This window comes from Phasianus colchicus, chromosome 29, assembly GCF_987193195.1.
Source record: "Phasianus colchicus chromosome 29, bPhaCol1.hap1.1, whole genome shotgun sequence".
In the NCBI taxonomy this organism is placed as follows: Eukaryota; Metazoa; Chordata; class Aves; order Galliformes; family Phasianidae; genus Phasianus; species Phasianus colchicus.
The window spans coordinates 4,277,589-4,301,196 of NC_143464.1; the positions used below are offsets into that span (position 1 = coordinate 4,277,589).

A 23,608-nucleotide genomic window follows, 5' to 3' on the forward strand; every position below is an offset into this window, starting at 1 on the left:
ACACACCAGGACCCACAACCCCCATATGGACACACCAGGACCCACAGCATCCCAAACCCATGCCCAAATCCCCCCTATAGATACACCAGGACCCACAACCCCCATATGGACACACCAGGACCCATATGGACACACCAAGACCCACAACCCCCATATGGACACACCAGGACCCATATGGACACACCAGGACCCATATGGACACACCAGGACCCACAGGCCCCCAAATCCATGCCCATATCCTCCCCCTATAGGTACACCAAGACCCACAGCCGTCATATGGACACACCAGGACCCATATGGACACACCAGGACCCATATGGACACACCAAGATCCACAACCCCCATATGGACACACCAGGACCCATATGGACATACCAGGACCCACAGCATCTCAAACCCATGCCCACATCCCCCCTATAGGTACACCAAGACCCACAACCCCCATATGGACACACCAGGACCCACAACCCCCATATGGACACACCAGGACCCACAGCATCCCAAACCCATGCCCACATCCTCCCTATAGGTACACCAAGGCCCACAACCCCCATATGGACACACCAGGACCCATATGGACATACCAGGACCCACAGCACCCCAAACCCATGCCCACATCCCCCCTATAGGGACACCAAGACCCACATCCCCCATATGGACACACCAGGACCCACAGCATCCCAAACCCATGCCCACATCCTCCCTATAGGTACACCAAGGCCCACAACCCCCATATGGACACACCAGGACCCATATGGACACACCAGGACCCACAGCCCATGCCCATATCCCCCCCTTATAGGTACACCAAGACCCACAACCCCCATATGGACACACCAGGCCCCACAGCACCCCACAGCCCCGACCCCCAGCAGCCCACCGGAGGTACTGCTTGCTGCGGGGGCACTTGCAGAGGTCGTCCATGTGGTAGAGGCAGACGAGGCACTGCGGGCAGTCGTAGCAGGCCAGGGCCGACAGGAAGCACGTGGTCTTGCATTTGTCGCACTGCCGCTCGTCGTCGGGCAGCAGCTCGAAGGCCTCGCGTTCCGCCTCCGTGATGCCCTAAAACGGGGGGAGAAAAATGGTGAGGTGGGGAAGGGGGGGAGGGTGAAGGGTGGGAGGAGAGTGGAGGCGGTCGGGGGGGTTCTGGGAGGTCACTGGGAGAGGAATGGTGGGGGTGGGAAGGGTTTTTCAAGACTAAAGAAGCATGGAGTGGGTTGGGTGGGTCCTGGAAGATCACTGGGAGAGGAACGATGGGGGTTGGAAGGGTTCTGTAAGGACATGGAACTGTTGGAAGGGTCCTGGGAGGTCACTGGGACAGGAATGATGGGGGTTGGAAGGGTCTTTAAAGACTAAAGAAGCATGGAATGGGTTGGGAGGGTCCTGGAAGGCCACTGGGAAAGGAATTATGGGGGTTGGAAGGGTCCTGGGAGGTCACTAGGAGAGGAAAGATGGGGGTTGGAAGGGTTTTTAAAGACTAAAGAAGCATGGAGTGGGTTGGGAGGGTCCTGGAAGGTCACTGGGAGAGGAATGGGGGGGGTTGGGAGGGTCCTGGGAGGTCACTGGGACAGGAATGATGGCAGTTGAAAGGGTCTTTAAAGACTAAAGAAGCATGGAATGGGTTGGGAGGGTCCTGGAAGGTCACTGGGAAAGGAATGGGGGAGGTTGGAAGGGTCCTGGGAGGTCACTGGGACAGGAATGATGGCGGTTGGAAGGGTCTTTAAAGACTAAAGAAACATGGAGTGGGTTGGGAGGGTCCTGGAAGGCCACTGGGAGAGGAACGATGGGGGTTGGAAGGGTCCTGGGAGGTCACTAGGAGAGGAAAGATGGGGGTTGGAAGGGTTTTTAAAGACTAAAGAAGCATGGAGTGGGTTGGGAGGGTCCTGGAAAGTCACTGGGAGAGGAATGGGGGGGGTTGGGAGGGTCCTGGGAGGTCACTGGGACAGGAATGATGGCAGTTGAAAGGGTCTTTAAAGACTAAAGAAGCATGGAATGGGTTGGGAGGGTCCTGGAAGGTCACTGGGAGTGGAATGGGGGAGGTTGGAAGGGTCGTTAAAGACTAAAGAAGCATGGAATGGGTAGGGAGGGTACTGGAAGATCACTGGAACAGAAATGATGGCGGTTGGAAGGGTCCTGTAAGGAGCATGGAATGGTTGGGAGGGTCCTGGAAGGTCACTGGGAGAGGAACGATGGGGGTTGGAAGGGTCGTTAAAGACTAAAGAAGCATGGAATGGGTTGGGAGGGTCCTGGAAGATCACTGGGAAAGGAATGATGGGGGTTGGAAGGGTCCTGGAAGATCACAGAACTACAGAATGGGCTGGAAGGGTCCTGGAAGATCACAGAATTATAAAATGGGCTGGAAGGGTCCTGGAAGGTCACAGAACCACAGAATAACAGACAGATCCTCAAAGATGACAGTCAGGATGCGTTGGAAAGGTCCTTAAAGACAACCAGTTTAGGTCAGAAAGGTCCTTGAAGATCGCAACACGCAGCTCCCAGCATCCCCACCTTCTCCAGCAGCGCCTTGCGGAGCTTGCGCTCCTCCTGCACCAGCACGAACATCTCCTTGTGCACGGCAGCGGCCAGGTTGAGGTCCAGCTTCTCGGGGCAGGCGGCCATCTTGCAGATGAGCTCCTCGTGAGAGAAGACGCAGTAGCGGCGCAGGCGGCGGTAGTGCTCGATGCATTGACGGCCGGCGGGGAGCTGGGAGGGGGAGAAACGGGGGGATGGAACCCCAAAAATGCAGGGGGAGGGGGTGGGAGCGTGGATGGGGTGTTGGGGTGGGATCCCAAAGTAGGGTGTGGGGGAGCGTGGGGTTTTGTGTTGGGGTCGGACTGAGTTTGAGGGCGTCTGCCTCCAATTCTGGGGGCATTTGGGGCTGTTCTGGAGGGATTTGGGGTGCTTCTGCTCTGGGGTTCAGGAGGGTTTGGGAGCAGGAGTATGGCTGTGGTGTAAGGGTGCGGATCCTAAAGTAGGGTGTGGGGGAGCGTGGGGTTTTGTGTTGGGGTCAGACTGAGTTTGAGGGCGTCTGCCTCCAATTCTGGGGGGATTTGGGGCTGTTCTGGGGGGATTTGGGGCAGTTTTGGGGGTTTCTTCCCCGGGTTCAGGAGGGTTTGGGGGCAGGAGTATGGCTGTGGTGTCAGGATGCAGATCCCAAAGTAGGGTGTGAGGGAGTGGGGGGCGGTTTATGTTGGGGTCAGACCGAATTTGAGGGTGTCTGCCTCCAATTCTGGGGGCATTTGGGGCAGTTCTGGGGGGATTTAGGGCAGTTTTGGGGGTTTCTTCCCTGGGTTCAGGGGGCTTTGGGGGCAGGAGTATGCATTGATGGCCGGCGGGGAGCTGGGAGGGGGCAGAAACGGGGGGATGGAACCCCAAAAATGCAGGGGGAGGGGGTGGGAGCGTGGATGGGGTGTTGGGGTGGGATCCCAAAGTAGGGTGTGGGGGAGCGTGGGGTTTTGTGTTGGGGTCAGACTGAGTTTGAGGGCGTCTGCCTCCAATTCTGGGGGCATTTGGGGCTGTTCTGGAGGGATTTGGGGTGCTTCTGCTCTGGGGTTCAGGAGGGTTTGGGAGCAGGAGTATGGCTGTGGTGTAAGGGTGCGGATCCTAAAGTAGGGTGTGGGGGAGCGTGGGGTTTTGTGTTGGGGTCAGACTGAGTTTGAGGGCGTCTGCCTCCAATTCTGGGGGGATTTGGGGCTGTTCTGGGGGGATTTGGGGCAGTTTTGGGGGTTTCTTCCCCGGGTTCAGGAGGGTTTGGGGGCAGGAGTATGGCTGTGGTGTCAGGATGCAGATCCCAAAGTAGGGTGTGAGGGAGTGGGGGGCGGTTTATGTTGGGGTCAGACCGAATTTGAGGGTGTCTGCCTCCAATTCTGGGGGCATTTGGGGCAGTTCTGGGGGGATTTAGGGCAGTTTTGGGGGTTTCTTCCCTGGGTTCAGGGGGCTTTGGGGGCAGGAGTATGCATTGATGGCCGGCGGGGAGCTGGGAGGGGGCAGAAACGGGGGGATGGAACCCCAAAAATGCAGGGGGAGGGGGTGGGAGCGTGGATGGGGTGTTGGGGTGGGATCCCAAAGTAGGGTGTGGGGGAGCGTGGGGTTTTGTGTTGGGGTCAGACTGAGTTTGAGGGCGTCTGCCTCCTATTCCAGGGGTATTTGGGGCAGTTCTGGGGGGATTTAGGGGTTTCTTCCCTGGGTTCAGGAGGGTTTGGGGGCAGGAGTATGGCTGTGGTGTAAGAGTGCGGATCCCAAAGTAGGGTGTGAGGGAGTGGGGGGGGTTTACGTTGGGGTCAGACCGAGTTTGAGGCCGTCTGCCTCCAGTTCTGGGGGCATTTGGGGCTGCTCTGGAGGGATTTGGGGCAGTTTTGGGGGTTTCTTCCCTGGGTTCAGAGGGATCTGGGGCAGGAGCACAGCAGTGGTGTTGGGGTGGGATCTCAAATTAGGATGTGGGGGAGCGTGGGGTTTTGTGCTCGGGTCAGATTGAGTTTGAGGGCGTCTGCCTCCAATTCTGGGGGGATTTGGTGCAGTTCTGGGGGGATTCGGGGCAGTTTTGGGGGGATTCAGGGTCTTATGCCCTGGGTTTGGGGGGAATGAGCACAGCTGTGCTGTTGGGCTGGGGGATCTCAGTGCCACACATGAGCTAATATGGGGTTTTGTGCTGGGGTCAAACTGAGTTTGAGAGCACCTGCCCCCAATTCTGGGGGGATTTGGGGCAGTTCTTTGGGGATTTGAGGGCTTCTGCCCCGGGTTTGGGGGAGGGTGGGGCTGCTGGAAGGGCTCGCTCCTCATTTGGGGGCGAAATTTAGGGGTGTTCCACCCTGGTTTGTGGGTCCTGATTTTTGGGGGTGGTACTTGCCCTGAGTTTGGGGAGATGTGGGGGTCCAAGGAGGCCTCAGGGTGTCCGAAGGTATCTGCCCTGAGTCATGGGGGTGGAATTTGGGGATATTTCCCCCAAGCTTTGGAGTGTTTTGCCCCAAAGGAGGGGTCCCCTCTATTTTTTAAAGGGGGGGGGGGGAGGTTTCCTGTGCTGCAGTGCTTTTTTTGGGGGGGAGGAGGGGGAGATTCACATTCACTTTCACCCCAAAACCCCCTCCCACAGCTCAGGACTATTGGGAGACGCCCCGAATGCCCCTGGCGATGCTCCCCCCTCCCCCCCCAGCCTCATTTTGGGTGGAATCAGCCCGTTTTTGGGGGCTCTGACCCAGTCAGCAGTGCAGAAGTTGACGGCCTCGGCGAAGTTGTAGCCCTGGTTGAAGCCGCTGTGATACGCCCGCGGGAAGGTGATGACAAACTCCCCAGCACATTGGTTGGTCCGAACCACCTGGAAAAAAAGCAGAGTTTGAGCTTAAAACGCAAAGATTCGGGGGTGTGAAGGAGCTGTGGGGTCCCATACTCACAGGGACGCCGTGGGCCATGAGGGTGTTGGGGTTCATGAGGGTGACGAGTTGGTGCAGCAGGTCGGGTTGGCTCTCAAACAGCTCCGGCGTCAGCTTCTTCATCACCTCCTCCAGGTGCTCGGCGGCGAAGGACGGCACGCCGTACCACGTCTTGGGTTCACCCCTGGGGAGAAACGGGGGGTCAGGGAACCCATAAAACGACCCCGGACCCACAGAGAGACGTGGGGCGGCTCAATGCCTCCAAAGAAACTTCATCCTGTCCTAAAAGGGGGGTTGGGATGGACACAAACTCTCGTCTCGTGTTGGTGAGGTTGTGGTTGGAGGGACAACACAACGTCTGCTCTCACCCTGCATCTTGAGGTCAAATCTATGGGGTCATCAGCACCCCAAAAAGCTTCACCCCACATCTTGAGTTTGGCTCTTGGGGTCATCAGCACCCCAAAAAGCTCACCCCACATCTTGAGTTTGGCTCTTGGGGTCATCAGCACCCCAAAAAGCTCACCCCACATCTTGAGTTTGGCTCTTGGGGTCATCAGCACCCCAAAAAGCTTCACCCCACATCTTGAGTTTGGCTCTTGGGGTCATCAGCACCCCAGAAACTTCACCCCACATCTTGAGTTTGGTTCCATGGGGTCATCAGCACCCCAAAAAGCTCACCCCACATCTTGAGTTTGGCTCTTGGGGTCATCAGCACCCCAAAAATCTCACCCCACATCTTGAGTTCGGCTCCATGGGATCATCAGCGCTCCTAAAAGCTCATCCCACATCTTGAGTTTGGCTCTATGGGGTCAACAGCACCCCAAAAACCTCACCCCACATCTTCTGCTCATCTCTGGGAGGCCAAAACACCCCAAAAACCTCACTCCATATCTTGAGTTTGACTCTATGGGGTCAAAAGCACCCCAGAAACTTCACCCCACATCTTGAGTTTGGTTCCATGGGGTCAACTGCACCCCAAACACTTCACCCCACATCTTCTCCTCATCCTTGAGAGGCCAAAAGCACCCCAAAAACCTCACCCCACATCTTGAGTTCGACTCTGTGGGGTCATCAGCACCCCAAAACCTCACTCCACATCTTCTGCTCATCCCTGCGAGGTCATGAGAATCCTGTGAACTTCATCCCGCACCTTGAGTTCGACTCTATGGGGTCAACTGCACCCCAAAAACCTCACCACATATCTTCTCCTCATCCCTGGGAGGCCAAAAGCACCCCAAAAGTTTCACCCCATATCTTCAGTTTGGTTCTATGGGGTCAACTGCACCCCAAAAACCTCACCCCACATCTTGAGTTTGGCTCTATGGGGTCAACTGCACCCCAAAAACCTCACCCCACATCTTCTGCTCACCTCTGGGAGGCCAAAACACCCCAAAAACCTCACTCCATATCTTGAGTTTGACTCTATGGGGTCAAAAGCACCCCAAAAACCTCACCCCACATCTTGAGTTTGACTCTATGGGATCAACAACACCCAGAAAACCCCAGCCCGCATCTTGAGTTTGACTCCGTGGGGTCAACATCACCCCAAAAAAACCCCCTCCTGCCCCACACCCAGCCCCCTACCAGTGGAGGTAGTTGATGGAGTAGCTCCAGTGGTCCTCGATGTGCCAGCAGAAGGCAGAGAAGACCATTCCCACGTAGAGCCAGGGCACCTTCATGCCCGAGATGTCGGCGTTGATGTGGCACAGCACCGACTGCTTCAGCACCGGCATCACGTTCAGGTTCCACCCGCTGCCGGCGTACTCCTGGGGGGGGGGGGACAGGTAAATTGGGGGGGGTCCTGCATGTCAACATCACCCCCGAGGTGATGGAGCTTCCCCACGTGGGGTCGATGTCAATGGGGAACAGGCACGGCCCTCAAAAGAATGGAGCTGACACTGATGGGGTCAATGATGCCCTCATGGTTGGTCAACGGGGCCCAAAGTCAACGGGGAAGAAGTGTCACCCTTGAGTGGTGTCACCTCAACGGGGCCCAAAGTCAATGGGGAAGAAGTGTCACCCTTGAGTGGTGCCACCTCAACGGGGCCCAAAATGAATGGGGACCCCAACGTTGCCCTCAAGGGGACAAAGTTGCCACTATGGAGGTCTGACGTCAATGGGGATCCCAAGTGTTGTCCCAAAAAGGGACCAACATCAATAGGGGACCAATGTCACTCTCAAGGGGACGGTGGTCCCCCCACGGGGCCCAATGTCAGTGGAGGAGAAGTGTCACCCCTACGTCAACAGGGGACCAACGCTGCCCTTGAGGTGATGGTGTCACCCTGACAGAAGCCCGCCATCAACGAGGACCCCAGTGTCACCCCAACAAGGACCAATGTAAACGGGGGACCAATGTCACTCTCATGGAGAGGCCACCACCCCAATGGAGGCCCAATGTCAACGAGGACCTCAGTGTCACCCCAACAAGGCCACCATCAACAGAGGGCCAATGTCACCCTTGAGGGGACGGTGTCACCCCAATGGGGCCAAACATCATTGAGGACCTCAGTGTCAACCCAACAGGAACCAATGTCAATGGGGGATCAGTGTCACCCTCCAGGGGATGGCGTCACCCCAACAAGACCACCATCAGTAGGGGATCAGTGTCACCCTCCAGATGATGGTGTCACCCCAACAGGACCACCATCAGTAGGGGATCAGTGTCACCCTCCAGATGATGGTGTCACCCCAACAGGACCACCATCAGTAGGGGATCAATGTCACCCTCCAGTGGATGCCGTCACCCCAACAAGACCACCATCAACAAGGGCTCAACATCACCCTCCAGATGATGGTGTCACCCCACCAGGACCACCATCAGTAGGGGATCAACGTCACCCTCCAGGGGATGGCGTCACCCCAACAGGACCACCATCAGCAGGAGATCAACGTCACCCTCCAGATGATGGTGTCACCCCAACACAACCACCATCAACAAGGGATCAACGTCACCCTCCAGGGGATGGAGTCACCCCACCAGGACCACCATCGACAGGGGTCCAACGTCACCCTCGAGGCGCCAGCATCACCCCACTGCCCCCAATACCTCCGTGGGGCCGACCCTCACCTCCTCCTCAGGCGAGAGCTTCCTCTTGCCATCGCTGATGGGGAACCCGCTGCCGAACTCCTTGGAGTGGATATCAGCGCCGTACTCCACCGTCACGTCCTCCTCGATGCTGTTCACCAACCTCCAGAACTCCTTTTCCACCAGCTCCGTGGGCACCATCTGAGGAAAGGGGGACAAGGGGGTGAGGAGGGGGCGGCGGGGACGAGGAGGGGGGGCACCGGGGGCGTCCCGGAGGACCCACGTGGACGGGCATGTTGAAGTAGTCGGCCTTGAAGGAGTCTGCCATCTCCCCGAAGCTCTGCAGGGTGTACTCCCGCGTCGCCTGCTCGAAGCCGAAAGCCTCCGGAGGCCGCTTGCACTCCTTGGGGGGAGAGAAATGGGGGTCACGGTGGGGGTCTGGGGTCCTCCAGGGGGGAAAACAAAGGGTCGCCAGCCCCAGGGAGAAGGGGGAAATAGGATGCGCGGATCTTCGTGTGGGATGGGATGCAAGCGTGGCCCCGGGGGTCCCAAACCCACAGATAGATGTGATCTGGGGGTCCCAAACCCACAGATAGATGTGATCTGGGGGTCCCAAACCCACAGACAGATGCGATCTGGGGGTCCTGACCCACAGACAGATGTGATCTGGGGGTCCCAAACCCACAGATAGATGTGATCTGGGGGTCCCAAACCCACAGATAGATTCCATTTGGGGGTCCTGACCCACAGACAGATGTGATCTGGGGGTTCTGAACCCACAGATAGATGTGATCTGGGGGTCCCAAACCCACAGACAGATGCAATTTGGGGGTCCCAAACCCACAGACAGATGCGATTTGGGGGTCCTGACCCACAGACAGATGCGATCTGGGGGTCCCAAACCCACAGACAGATGCGATTTGGGGGTCCTGACCCACAGACAGATGCGATCTGGGGGTCCCAAACCCACAGACAGATGCGATTTGGGGGTCCTGATCCACAGACAGATGCGATCTGGGGGTCCCAAACCCACAGACAGATGCGATTTGGGGGTTCTGACCCACAGATAGATGCGATCTGGGGGTCCCAAACCCACAGACAGATGCGATTTGGGGGTTCTGACCCACAGATTGATGTGATCTGGGGGTCCCAAACCCACAGACAGATGCGATTTGGCGGTCCCGACCCACAGACAGATGCGATTTGGGGGTCCCCCGCCCCACAGAAAGGACATGGGGGTCCCAATCCCAAAGGTAGATGCTACTTGGGGGTCCTCTGCCCCAGAAGGAGAATATGGGGGTCTCAATCCCATAAATCAACACTACCTGGGGGTCTCCAGCCCCAGCAAGGTGGTAAGAGGGTCCCAACCCCACAGGTAGATGCAATCTGGGGGTCCCAACCTCCCCCAAAAAAAGGCACTGAGGGTTGCAACCCCACAGACCAACACCACCTGGGGGTCCCCAACCCCAATAAAAAGACGTGGGGGTCCCAATCCCAGGTAGATGCAACCTGGGGGTCCCAACCTCCCCAAAAAAAAGCATTGGGGGTCCCAACTCTGTGGATCAACACCACCTAGGGGTCGCCAACCCCCAAAAAGAGGATGTGGGGGTCCCAATCCCACAGGTAGATGCAACCTGGGGGTCCCAAACCCCCCCAGACCAGGAACTGAAGGTCCCAACCCCACAGACCAACACCACCTAGGGGTCCCAACCCCCAAAAAGAGGACGTGGGGGTCCCAACCCCACAGGTAGATGCAACCTGGGGGTCCCAAGCCCCCCCCAAAAAAGGCATTGAGGGCCCCAATTCCACAGACCAACACCATCTGGGGGTCCCACCCCACCCCACAGACATAATTCAATGCTCCCCACCCCCCTCGACCCCAGGGGGGGTTTTGGGGGTCCCCACGCCCCCTCCTCACCGCCATGACGCATTTGGGGCAGCGCCAGATGCCTTTGGGGATCTCGGGCAGGGGGGGCAGGAGGCAGAAGATGTGATAATTATCATCACAGCCATCGCACAGCAGCAGTTTGTCGTCCTCGTCGCCCCGCGAGCAGATCCGGCACACGTAGGACTCCACCTTTTGGGGCAAAATCCCTTCAGTTTGGGGTAAAACTGCTTCATTTTGGGGTACAGTTGGTCCATTTTGAGGCACAAATGGTTCATTTTGGAGGAAAAATTGGTTCATTTTGGGGCACAACTGTTCATTCTGGGGGGACAAGCAATTTATTTGGGGCACAATCAGACCATTTTGGGGCACAACCGGTCCATTCTGGGGCAAAATCAATCCATTTTGGGGCAAAATTGGTTCATTTGGGGCGCAACCGGTTCGTTTTGGGGCACGACCAGACCAATATTGGTTCATTTCGAGGCAATATTGGTCCATTATGGGCAAAATTGGTTCTTTTGGGGTATAATCAGTTCATTATGGGGCACAACTGGCTCATTTTGGGGGCACCCCCGGCCCATTCTGTACTATAACCAGCCCATTTTGTGACACCCCAGCTCACTTTGGGGCACCCTGGTTCACTTTGGGGCACCCCCAGCCCATCTGGAGGCGCCCCCAGCTCATTCTGGGCTATAACCAGCCCATTTTGTGGCACCCCCGGCCCATTTTGGGCTATAACCAGCTCACTGTGGCACCCCCAGAGTATTCTGAGGACACCCCTGCCCATTTTGTGACACCCCAGATCATTTTGTGGCTCCCCCAGCCCATTTTGTGGCTCCCCTGGCCCACCTGGAGGCACCCCCAGCTTATTTTGGGCTATAACCAGATTATTTTGTGGCACCTTGGATCACTTTGGGGCACTCCCAGTCCATCTGGAGGCACCCCTGGCCCATTTTGGGCTACAACCAGCTCACTTTGTGGCATCCCAGCCTCATTTTGGGCTATAATCAGCTCATTTTGTGGCTCCCCCAGCTCATTTTGGGCTATAACCAGATAATTTTATGGCACCTTGGATCATTTTGTGGCACCCCCAGCACATCTGGAGGCACCCCTGGCCCATTTTGGGCGATAACCAGCCCATTTTGGCTATAACCAGCTCATTTTGTGGCACCCCCAGCCCATTTTGTGGCACCCCCAGCCCATTTTGGGCTATAACCAGCTCACTTTGTGGCACCCCCAGCCCATTTTGGGCTACAACCAGCTCACTTTGTGGCACCCCCAGCCCATTTTGGGCTAGAACCAGCCCATTTTGGCTATAACCAGCTCATTTTGTGGCTCCCCAGCTCATTTTGGGCTATAACCAGCTCACTTTGTGGCACCCCCAGCCCATTTTGTGGCACCCCCAGCCCATTTTGGGCTATAACCAGCCCATTTTGTGGCACCCCCAGCTCATTTTGTGGCACCCCCAGCCCATTTTGGGCTAGAACCAGCCCATTTTGTGGCACCCCCAGCCCATTTTGTGGCACCCCCAGCCCATTTTGGGCTATAACCAGCTCACTTTGTGGCACCCCCAGCCCATTTTGTGGCACCCCCAGCCCATTTTGGGCTACAACCAGCTCACTTTGTGGCACCCCCAGCCCATTTTGAGGCACCCCCAGCCCATTTTGGGCTATAACCAGCCCATTTTGTGGCACCCCCAGCCCATTTTGGGCTAGAACCAGCTCACTTTGTGGCACCCCCAGCCCATTTTGTGGCACCCCCAGCCCATTTTGGGCTATAACCAGCCCATTTTGTGGCACCCCCAGCCCATTTTGGGCTAGAACCAGCTCATTTTGTGGCTCCCCAGCTCATTTTGGGCTATAACCAGCTCACTTTGTGGCACCCCCAGCCCATTTTGTGGCACCCCCAGCCCATTTTGGGCTATAACCAGCTCACTTTGTGGCACCCCCAGCTCATTTTGTGGCACCCCCAGCCCATTTTGGGCTATAACCAGCTCACTTTGTGGCACCCCCAGCCCATTTTGGGCTAGAACCAGCCCATTTTGGGCTATAACCAGCCCATTTTGTGGCACCCCCAGCCCATTTTGGGCTACAACCAGCTCACTTTGTGGCACCCCCAGCCCATTTTGTGGCACCCCCAGCCCATTTTGGGCTAGAACCAGCCCATTTTGGGCTATAACCAGCCCATTTTGTGGCACCCCCAGCCCATTTTGGGCTACAACCAGCTCACTTTGTGGCACCCCCAGCCCATTTTGTGGCACCCCCAGCCCATTTTGGGCTACAACCAGCCCATTTTGGGCCATACCCATCTCATCCTGCGGCACCCCCGACCCATTTTGTGGCACCCCAGCTGCTTTTCCATCACCCGCAGCTCATTTCGGTGGGCACCCCGGCGCGTTCTGTGTTCCCCCCCTCCCCCTTTGGGCTTTCATTTTCGTTTTTTGCGATGGGCTGTGACTCACAAACTGGCTGTTGCTGTGGCTGCGACGCAGACGCATGGTCATTTTGGTGCAGGGCTCTGGGCTGTGCCTCAGCTCCTCTTTGCTCTCAGGATAAACTCGTGCCGACAGCGGCTCCGTTTTGCCCTCAGACCCCAAAGCCACCGGTTCCTCCTTCACCACCACGGTCGGGGGGCACTCGGGGCCCTCTTTATCTATGGGGTTGGGATTTAGGGTTACCCTTTTAAGCTTTTAACCCCCCTCCAGATTCTCCCCCTTCCCCCCCATACCTTTTTTCCGTAGGGTTTTGTCTTTGGCCACCAATCCCAACCCCAACATTTTGGGGCCGGCGCCGTAGATTTGAAGTTTTTTCAGCTCTGGGTTTTTCTCGATGTCCTCCTCTGTGGGTTCGGGCTGTGGGGTTGTTTTTGGGGGGGGGGAGAAGTCAGTGATGGAGGGGTCCAGAAAAATTTGGGGGGGCATTGGAATGTCATAGGCAATTTTGGGGGTCCCTAAGAGCTCGGGGGGGGGGAAAAGGGCACACCAAAAAATTTGGAGGGCCACTTTAGGGGTCCCAAAGAGATCCACAGGGTATTGGGAGGACCCTAAGAGCTGGGAGGGGGCATGAGGACACCCCCAAAAGCCTGGGGGGGGCAATTTTGGGGGTCCCAAAGAGCTCGGGGGGTACGAGGATACCCCCATAAACATGGGGAGAGGATGAGGACATCCCAAAAAACCTGGGGGGGGCATTTTGGGGTCCCAAAGGGCTCCATTGGGTATCAAGATGCTCCCAAAACCTCAGAAGGGCAATGTGAGGGTATCCCAAAAAGCACGGGGTGGGGGGTGGGAGATTCTGGTGCTCCCCATAAGTTTGGGGGGGCATGAGGACACACCCCCAAAAGCCTGGGGGGGGGCATTTTGGGGTCCCAAAGGGCTCCACTGGGTACCAAGATGCTCCCAAAACCTCGGAAGGGCAACGTGAGGGTATCCCAAAAAGCACAGGGTGGGGGGTGGGAGACTTTCAGCCTCCCCTTAAGTTTGGGGGGGGGCATGAGGACACCCCCAAAAGCCTGATGGGGGGCATTTTGGGGTCCCAAAGGGCTCCATTGGGTACCAAGATGCTCCCAAAACCTCGGAAGGGCAACATAAGGTATCCCAAAAAGCACAGGGTGGGGGGTAGGAGACTTTCAGCCTTCCCTTTAAGTTTGGGGGGGGGCATAGGGACACCCCCAAAAGCCTGGGGGGGCATTTTGGGGGTCTCAAAGGGCTCCATTGGGTACCAAGATGCTCCCAAAACCTCGGAAGGGCAATGTGAGGGCATCCCAAAAAGCACAGGGTGGGGGGTGGGAGATTCTGGTGCTCCCCTTAAGTTTGGGGGGAGCATGAGGACACCCCCAAAAGCCTGGGGGGGGGCATTTTGGGGTCCCAAAGGGCTCCATTGGGTACCAAGATGTTCCCAAAACCTCGGAAGGGCAACATAAGGTATCCCAAAAAGCACAGGGTGGGGGGTGGGAGATTCTGGTGCTCCCCATAAGTTTTTGGGCAGCATGAGGACACCTCCAAAAGCCTGGGGGGGGGGCATTTTGGGGTCCCAAAGGGCTCCATTGGGTACCAAGATGTTCCCAAAACCTCTGAAGGGCAACATAAGGTATCCCAAAAAGCACAGGGTGGGGGGTAGGAGACTTTCAGCCTTCCCTTTAAGTTTGGGGGGGGGGCATAGGGACACCCCCAAAAGCCTGGGGGGGGCATTTTGGGGTCCCAAAGGGCTCCTTGGGTACAAAGATGCTCCCAAAACCTCGGAAGGGCAACGTGAGGGCATCCCAAAAAGCACAGGGTGGGGGGGTGGGAGAATTTCAGCCTCCCCAAAAGCTTTTTTGGGGGGGTTGTTTATTTGGAGGGGGGGAAGGGGGGGTGCTTATTTTGGGTGGGGGGGGTCTGACCTCCTGCTGCAGACGCTTGGCACGCCTCCCATAGGTGTTGAACTTGGAGGGCTGCACGGACTGCCGCAGAGGGATGCTGTGGGGTTTGTATTCACGGTCCTTCTCCTCGCTGTCGAAGGGCCGAGCGGTGCACTGCTGGGGGGGGAGGAGAAAAGAGAGGTGAGGGATCCCCCCCCCCAACTCCAGAAAGCCCAAAAATCATTTAGAGGGGGGTGGGCAGCACCCCGAAAGCTTGAGGTTGGGTATTTATGGGGTGGGGGTAACGGTGGCTGGAGGATTTGAACTGTTTGTTCAGCTCGATGAATGGGGGCAGAACCCCATCATTCATACTCTGTATCTATGGGAGAGCAATGGCACCCCAAAATCCTCATCCTATACCTACAAGGGGTCAATGTCACCTCAAAATCCCCATCCTATATCTACTAGGCACCAATGGCACCCCAAAATCCTCATCCTTTATATACTGGGGGTCAATGTCACCCCCAAATCCCCACCCTATATCTACTAGGTGTCAATGGCACCCCAAAATCCTCATCCTATACCTACTAGGGGTCAATGTCACCCCCAAATCCACACCCTGTATCTACTAGGGGTAAATGTCACCCCAAAATCCTCATCCTATACCTACTGGGGGTCAAGATCACCCCAAAATCCCCACCCAGCACCTTAGGGGAGCAGCGTCACCCCATTAATTCCCACCCCGTATCTCCTAAAGGGGGGGGGTCAAGGTCGCCCCCAAATTCTCATCCTATATCTACTAGAGATCAATGTCACACCCAAATCCTCATCCTTTATCTACTGGGGGCCAACATCCCCCCCAAATCCCCACCCTACACCTTCTGAGGTTCAACACCCCCCCATATCCCCACCCTACACCTTCGGGACCCAAAACACCCCCCCCAAATCCCCACCCTACACCTTCTATAGGGCCAACATCCCCCCAAATCCCCACCCTACACCTTCTATAGGGCCAACACCCCCCCTATATCCCCACCCTACACCTTCTATAGGGCCAACATCCCCCCCAAATCCCCACCTTACACCTGCTGAACTTCAACACCCCCCCAAATCCCCACCCTACACCTTCTGAGGTTCAAATCCCCCCCATATCCCCACCCTACACCTTCGGGACCCAAAACACCCCCCCCAAATCCCCACCCTACACCTTCTATAGGGCCAACATCCCCCCAAATCCCCACCCTACACCTTCTATAGGGCCAATAACTCCCCAAATCCCCACCCTACACCTTCTATAGGGCCAACATCCCCCCAAATCCCCACCCTACACCTTCTATAGGGCCAACATCCCCCCAAATCCCCACCCTACACCTTCTATAGGGCCAACATCCCCCCCAAATCCCCACCCTACACCTTCTATAGGGCCAACATCCCCCCCAAATCCCCACCCTACACCTTCTACAGGGCCAACATCCCCCCCAAATCCCCACCCTACACCTTCTGAGGTTCAAATCCCCCCCATATCCCCACCCTACACCTTCGGGACCCAAAACACCCCCCCCAAATCCCCACCCTCCACCTCCCGTAGGCCCTCCAGCCCCATCAAACCCCCCTTTTTACCCACTCCCACCCCCCCTGGACCCCCCCCAGGCCCCTCACCACCAGGTTGGCCCCCGACTGGTACATCTCATAGGGGTAAATGATGCGCTCGTAGTGGGCGCGGAGCAGCGACCCGATGTTCTTCCCTGATGGGTAGGAGAGCCTCTGTGCCACCCGAGCCCAGCGCCGGTCCTTGCAGATGGCCTCGTAGCCACCCTCCTCCATCACCACCTGTGGCAAAGGGGGGGGGGTCAGGGGGGATTTGGGGGGGGTCAGGGGGCATCTGGGGGGATCAGGGGGGCATTTGGGGTCTCCACTGAGGGATCCGGAGGAGTTTTGGGGGATACTGAGGTGGGGTTTGGGGGTCTTGGCCTTGTAGCCACCCTCCTCCATCACCACCTGTGGCAAAGTGGGGGGGTCAGGGGGCATTTGGGGGGGTCAGGGGGTGTTGGGGGGCATCTGGGGGCTCCACTGAGGGATCCGGAGGAGTTTTGGGGGATACTGAGGTGGGCTTTGGGGTCTTGGCCTCATAGCCACCCTCCTCCATCACCACCTGTGGCAAAGGGGGGGGGGGTCAGGGGGCATTTGGGGGGGGTCAGGGGGCATCTGGGGGGGGGTCAGGGGGGTCAGGGGGTGTTGGGGGGCATCTGGAGGCTCCACTGAGGGATCTGGAGGAGTTTTGGGGGATACTGAGGTGGGCTTTGGGGGTCTTGGCCTCGTAGCTGCCCTCCTCCATCACCACCTGTGGCAAAGTGGGGGGGTCAGGGGGCATTTGGGGGGGTCAGGGGGTGTTGGGGGGCATCTGGGGGCTCCACTGAGGGATCTGGAGGAGTTTTGGGGGATGCTGAGGTGGGCTTTGGGGGTCTTGGCCTCGTAGCTGCCCTCCTCCATCACCACCTGAGGCACGGGGGGGGGGGGGGGGGGATCAGGGGATATTTGGGGGGGGCCAGGGGGTGGTGGTGGGCGTTTTGGTGGCTCCATTAGGGATCCAGAGGGGCTTTAGGGGGATACTGAAGCTGTACCCCCCCCATAACCCCGTGCCCCCCCAGCACTAAAGTCATGCCCCCCATAACCTCATACCCCCCCATAACCTCGTGCCCCCCCCCATAACCTCCCCACAACCCCATTCCCCCCCTGTAACTCCATACTCCCCCCGTAACCCCGTGCCCCCCCATAACCTCGTGCTCCCCCCATAACCCCCCATAACCTCATGCCCCCCCCCATAACCCCGTGCCCCCCCCAATAACACCCCCCACAACCCCATAACCCCCCCCATAACACCATTCCCCCTCTGTAACCCCATTCCCCCCATAACCCCATGCCCCCCCATAACCCCCTGCCCCCCACAACCTCATGCCCCCCCATTCCCCCCCCACATCCCCATACCCCCCCATAACCCCATTCCCCCCCCACAACCCAATTCCCCCCCTGTAACTCCATACTCCCCCCGTAACCCCGTGCCCCCCCATAACCCCATAACCCCCCATAACCTCATGCCCCCCCCAATAACCCCGTGCCCCCCCCAATAACACCCCCCACAACCCCATAACCGCCCCCATAACACCATTCCCCTTTTGTAACCCCATTCCCCCCACAACCCCGTGCTCCCCCCATAACCCTCCCACAACCTCATACTCCCCACAACCCCATATTCCCCTCATAACCCCGTGCCCCCCCCATAACCCCCCATAACCCCATAACCCCCCCAATAACACCGTGCCCCCCCCAATAACACCCCCCCCAACCCCATAACCCCATACCCCCCCGTAACACCATCCCCCCCATAACCCCGTGCCCCCCCCATAACCCCCCCCAACCCCATACCCCCCCGTAACCCCATTCCCCCCCCACAACTCCATATTCCCCCTGTAATCCTGTGCCCCCCCATAACCCCCCCATAACCCCATGCCACCCCCCATAACCCCATAACCCCCCATAACCTCATGCCCCCCCCAATAACACCCCCCACAACCCCATACCCCCCCGTAACACCATTCCCCCCCAACCCATTCCCCCCATAACCCCATGCCCCCCCATAATCCCCCCACAACCCCATACTCCCCACAACCCCATATTCCCCCTGTAACCCCGTGCCCCCCCCATAACCCCATAACCCCCCCATAACCCCATAACTCCCCCAATAACACCATGCCCCCCCCAATAACACCCCCCACAACCCCATAACCCCATACCCCATACCCCCCCGTAACACCATTCCCCCCATAACCCCGTGCCTCCCCCATAACCCCCCCCAACCCCATACCCCCCCGTAACCCCATTCCCCCCCCACAACTCCATATTCCCCCTGTAACCCCGTGCCCCCCCGTAACCCCATAACCCCCCCATAACCCCATGCCACCCCCCATAAGCTCGTGCCCCCCCCAATAACACCCCCCACAACCCCATACCCCCCCGTAACCCCATTCCCCCCCCACAACTCCATATTCCCCCTGTAACCCTGTGCCCCCCCCGTAACCCCATAACCCCCCCATAACCCCATGCCACCCCCCATAACCTCGTGCCCCCCCCATAACCCCATAACCCCCCATAACCTCATGCCCCCCCCAATAACACCCCCCACAACCCCATAACCCCCCCCCACAACCCCATACCCCCCGTAACACCATTCCCCCCATAACCCCGTGCCCCCCCCATAACCCCCCCACAACCTCATACTCCCCACAACCCCATAACCCCCCCACAACCCCGTGCCCCCCCCCACCTTGCTGAGGCTGTAGAGGTCCAGGATGCGCCGCTCCACGTTGGGGATCTTCAAGGAGGAGCCCTGGATCTCCCAGAACTTGGCGATCTGGTCCAGGTAATTCAGCTTCACCCGAGTCTGTGCCTGCGGGGGGGCAAGGGGGGGGGGCGGTTTTAAAGTTGGGACCCCCCCACACCCCTCTGATAATTGTGAGGATTGTGGGGAGGGGGGGAAGGGGGTCTCACCTCCAATTCGTTGAGGCGTTGGATGCGGGGGGTGAAGCGGAAATTGTCGACCTCCACGGCGAAGGGGGGCTGCCAGTCCTGGGGGGGGGAATTAATTAATGAGGGGGGGGGGGGGGTATTAATTGTGGGGGGGGTTATTAACTGGCGAGGGGGGGGGGTTAGGGAAATTAATATGGGGGTGTTATAGAAGTGTTTGGTAATGGAGGAGGTAGGGAAAGGTTTGGAGAGCTCAGGTAAATCGAGGGGGGGGGCACGGAAATGTGGAGGGGGGGGCACAAATATGGGGGGGCAACGTAAATATGGGGGGGCACCTCACGTAGATATGCAGATCTAGATGTAGGGGGGGGGGAAGCAATGCTGTTGTATGGGGGGGGGGGGGGCACACAGACCCATGTAAATATATGGGGGGGGGCACAGACCCACGTAAATGTGGGGGGGAGGAGGGGAGCACAACGCTGAGAGCCCCCCCCAAAAAAGTCCTACAGGGAAGAGGCCCACCCCCCAAAAAAAAAGTCCCATAGGGAAGAGCACAACCCCCCCCCCAAAAAAAGTCCTATAGGGAAGAGCACACCCCCTCCTGCCCCCCCCAAAAAAGTCCTACAGGGAAGAGCCCCCCCCCCCCCAAAAAAAGTCCCATAGGGAAGAGCCCCCCCCCAAAAAAAAGTCCCATAGGGAAGAGCCCCCCCCCCCAAAAAAAAAGTCCCATAGGGAAGAGCCCCCCCCCCCCCAAAAAAAAGTCCTACAGGGCCCCCCTTCCCCCCCCCCAAATCCTATAGGGAAAAGACCCCCCCCCACCCCGATGGATGCACACAAACGACCCAAATTATGGGGGATGCTGGGGGGGGGGGGGGGGGGTTAAATTGGGGGGGGGGGGACACGTCCACGTGCAGCCCAAACAGAGGGGGGGGGGGGAAGGAAGGGGGGGCAGTGACATCAGCACAGCCCTCCCCGGAAGCCCACGTCACATCCCCCCCCCCCCCCCCCAAACTAAAAACACCACATTAACATTAAAAGGACCCCCCCATGCAGCACCCCCCCCCCCCTCCCAGAAAAAAAGGGGGGGGGGCACACAATAATAAACCCCCCCCCCCCTTTGCCCCCCTCCCCAAACTCTCCCCTCCCCCACTCTGTGCCGATACGCCGCTCTCAACCCCCCCCCCCCCCCCCAAATAAAAACCCACAAAGGGAAATGAATGACGGGGGGGGGGAGGGGGGGGTGTTACCCTTCCCCGCCCCCCCCCCTCGTTGTTGCCCCCCCCCCCCCAAATTTAATCCCTCTGGACACAGCGGAGCACAGACAAAGGCTCGGTGCTGGCAGCCATATTGGCCGCCACTGTTGTTATTGTTGGGAGGGACGGCGGAAGTGGGGGGGGGGGGGCACACATCGATGCCCCCCCCCCAGCCCCCAATATCCAAATCTTAAAGCCAACCCCCCCCCCCCACATCCCATCCCATCTTCTTTTGATGCAATGGAAACCCCCCCCCCCATCCCCAACATCAGCCATAGGAAGGGGGGGGGCATTCACAAAAATCCCCCCCCCAATATAAATAGAATCCCCCCCCCCCAAAGTTTAAAGCTCTCAAAACAGAATCTGATCCTCTGACCCCCCCCCAATACAAATAGAATCCCCCCCCCCTCCCCACCACAAAGTTTAAAGCTCTCAAAACAGAATCTGACCCCCCCCCAAATACAAACAGAATCCCCCCCCCATAAAGTTTAAAGCTCTTAAAACAGAATCCAACCCCCCCCCCCCCCCCCCCCCCCCCGTGGCAGCTCACTCTTCCTCCAAAGAAAGTTTAACCCCCCCCCCCCCACCTTAAAATGGGGGCTGCCCCCCCCCCCCATAGAAACATCCGTACCCTAGAGATGCAATAAACCCCCCCCCCCCCCCTTGCAAATCCTTAATTGCCCCACGGGGGGGGGGGGGGTTAATTAAACCCCCATGGGAATGAGGGGCAGCAAATGTGTTACCCCCCCCCCCCCCCCCCCAAAAAAAGAAAAAAAAAATCAGGAAAGTCAACAGCCCCCCCTCCAAAAAAAAACAAACACACTCAGGGCACCCCCAAAATGGCAACAGCCTCGCCCCCCCCCCCCCCAAAGCTGTGCCCCCCACCAGAATGACAACAGCTCCCCCCCCAAATAGTGACATACCCCTGCCCCCCCCCCCCCCCCCCCAAGCCACAATTTGGCTCACCCACGAGGCTGTGCCCCCCCCAAACGCCACCCCCCCCCCCCCAAGGCTGTGCCCCCCCCTCAAAGCCACAATTTGGCTCACCCACGAGGCTGTGCCCCCCCCCCAAACACCAATAACACCCCCCCCCCCCCCCCCCCCAAACCACACACTGGCCCACAAAATGCACAATAAACCCAAGCAGCCCCCCCCCCCAAAATGCCAACAGTCCCCCCCCCCCCCCGGACACCACCAACCCCCCCCCCACCCCAAAATGCCAACAAACTCCTCAGATGGCAATAACTCCCCTCCCCAAAAGCCAACAGCCCCCCCCCCCTCAAAAAACAACACTTTGACCCCCCCCCAACCTACAATGAACTCTAATAACCCCCCCCCAATAGCAACAGGACCCCCCCCCCCAAAAGGCCAAGAAACCAAACTTTGGCCCAAAACACCCCCCCCCCCCAAAACCACACTTTAGCCCCCAAAACCCCAATGACCCCCCCAAATCCCAACCACTCCCCAGCCCCCCCCAAACCCAACAACCCCCCCCCAAAAAACCCTCAAAACCTCAACAACCCCCCCCCAAACCACACTTTAGCCCCTCCCCAAAACCTCAATGAACCCCCCCCCCAAAACCCCAGCCCCCCCTACAGCAGCAAGACCCCCCCCCCAAATCACACTGTTCCCCCCCCCCCCCAAAACACCAATAACCCCCCCCATCCACACTCTGGCCCCCCAACCCCCAATAACCCCCCCCCCCCAAAACTACACTTTAGCCCCCAACTCCCCCCTCCGCAAAATCCAACAACCCCCCCAGAATTACAATAAACCCCCCCCCAAAACCACTGTAGCCCCCCCAAATTTTTGCTCCTCTCCCCCCCCCAGGACTACAACAACCCCCCCAGACCACAGCAAACCCCCCCAGGACAATAATAACCCCCCCCCCCCCAAAAAAAAATCCCCAACAATCCCCCCCCCCCCCCCCCAAAACCACACAAGCCCCCCATTCTCCCCCAAAACTCCAACAAACCCCCCCAGGATGACGCCCCCAGCCCCCCCCCAAACCCCACTTTAGACCCCCCCAGCCCCCCCCCTTCGATCACACTGTAGACCCCCCCCCCCAGGCCCCCATTAAACCCCCCCCAAATCCCAATAACAACCCCCCCCCCAAAATGAAAACGACCCCCTTCCAAACCACACTTCAGCCCAACCCCCCCAAACCCAACAGCCCCCCCCCAGACCCCATCAACCCCCCCCCAGAATGACAACAACCCCCCCCAAACCACATTTAGCCCCCAACCCCCCCCCAAAGAATGACAACGACCCCCCCCAAATCACATTTAGCCCCCCCCAAACCCAATAAACCCCCCCCAAACCCCAACAAACCTCCCTAAGATGACAGCAACCCCCCCCCCAAACCACATTTCAACCCCCCCAAACCCCAACAACCCCCCCCAGAATGACAACCAACCCCCCCCCCCAACCCACATTTCAGCCCCCCAACACCCCCCAAAAACCCCATCAAACCCCCCCAGGATGACAACAACCCCCCCCCCCCCCAAAACCACATTTCAGCCTCTCAACCGCCCCCAAAACCACAGGAAACCCCAACAACCCCCCCCCCCAAAACACACTTCAGCCCCCCCAGTCCCCCCCAAAACTCCAACAAGCCCCCCCAGACCCCATCAACCCCCCCCAAAATGACAACACCCCCCCAAGCCACACTTCAGCCCCCTCAACCCCCCCCATAACCCCCCCCAAATGACAACCCCCCCCAAACCCCATCAATCATCCTCCCCCCCCCCCACGATAACAACAAACACCCCAAATCACACTTCAGCCCCCCAACCCCCCCCCCCCAAAACTCATCAAATCCCCCCAGGATGATAACAAGCCCCCCCCACCCCCCCACAACCACACTTCAGCTCCTCAACCCCCCCCCCCCCAAAACACCAACAAACCCCCCCAGGGTGACAACCCCCCCCCCCCCACAAACCCCCCAATATGACAACAACCCCCCCCCCCAAACCACACTTCAGCCCCCCCAAACCCCATCAACCCCCCCCCAAGAGGGCAACGCCCCCCCCCAAACTTCACCAAACCCCCCCAAAGTGACAACAACCCCCCCAAGCCCCATCAACCCCCCCCCCCAAGATGACAACAACCCCCCCCCAACCCCACTTCAGCCCCCCCAAAGCCCATCAACACCCCCCCCCCCCAGACTCCATCAAACCCCCAGGATGACAACAACTCCCCCCCCCAAACTTCACCAAACCCC

At 58.4% G+C, this 23,608-nt stretch overlaps 1 protein-coding gene across 1 annotated transcript in view; it reads right to left on the reverse strand.

Annotated features, from left to right (window-relative positions):
- The window catches only part of KDM5C (lysine demethylase 5C), a 43,832-nt gene that overhangs the window by 17,827 nt on the left and 2,397 nt on the right, over positions 1–23,608 (reverse strand). The window contains exons 3-16 of the mRNA XM_090126482.1: positions 19,157–19,234; positions 18,933–19,055; positions 16,271–16,441; positions 14,654–14,788; positions 13,004–13,127; positions 12,738–12,928; positions 10,310–10,468; positions 8,675–8,794; positions 8,434–8,592; positions 6,951–7,132; positions 5,388–5,550; positions 5,192–5,311; positions 2,509–2,703; positions 881–1,062 (exon numbers count right to left, since the gene is read on the reverse strand). Coding sequence (XP_089982608.1) covers positions 881–1,062; positions 2,509–2,703; positions 5,192–5,311; positions 5,388–5,550; positions 6,951–7,132; positions 8,434–8,592; positions 8,675–8,794; positions 10,310–10,468; positions 12,738–12,928; positions 13,004–13,127; positions 14,654–14,788; positions 16,271–16,441; positions 18,933–19,055; positions 19,157–19,234 — 2,102 coding nt within the window. The remainder of the gene's footprint in view (positions 1–880; positions 1,063–2,508; positions 2,704–5,191; positions 5,312–5,387; positions 5,551–6,950; positions 7,133–8,433; positions 8,593–8,674; positions 8,795–10,309; positions 10,469–12,737; positions 12,929–13,003; positions 13,128–14,653; positions 14,789–16,270; positions 16,442–18,932; positions 19,056–19,156; positions 19,235–23,608) is intronic.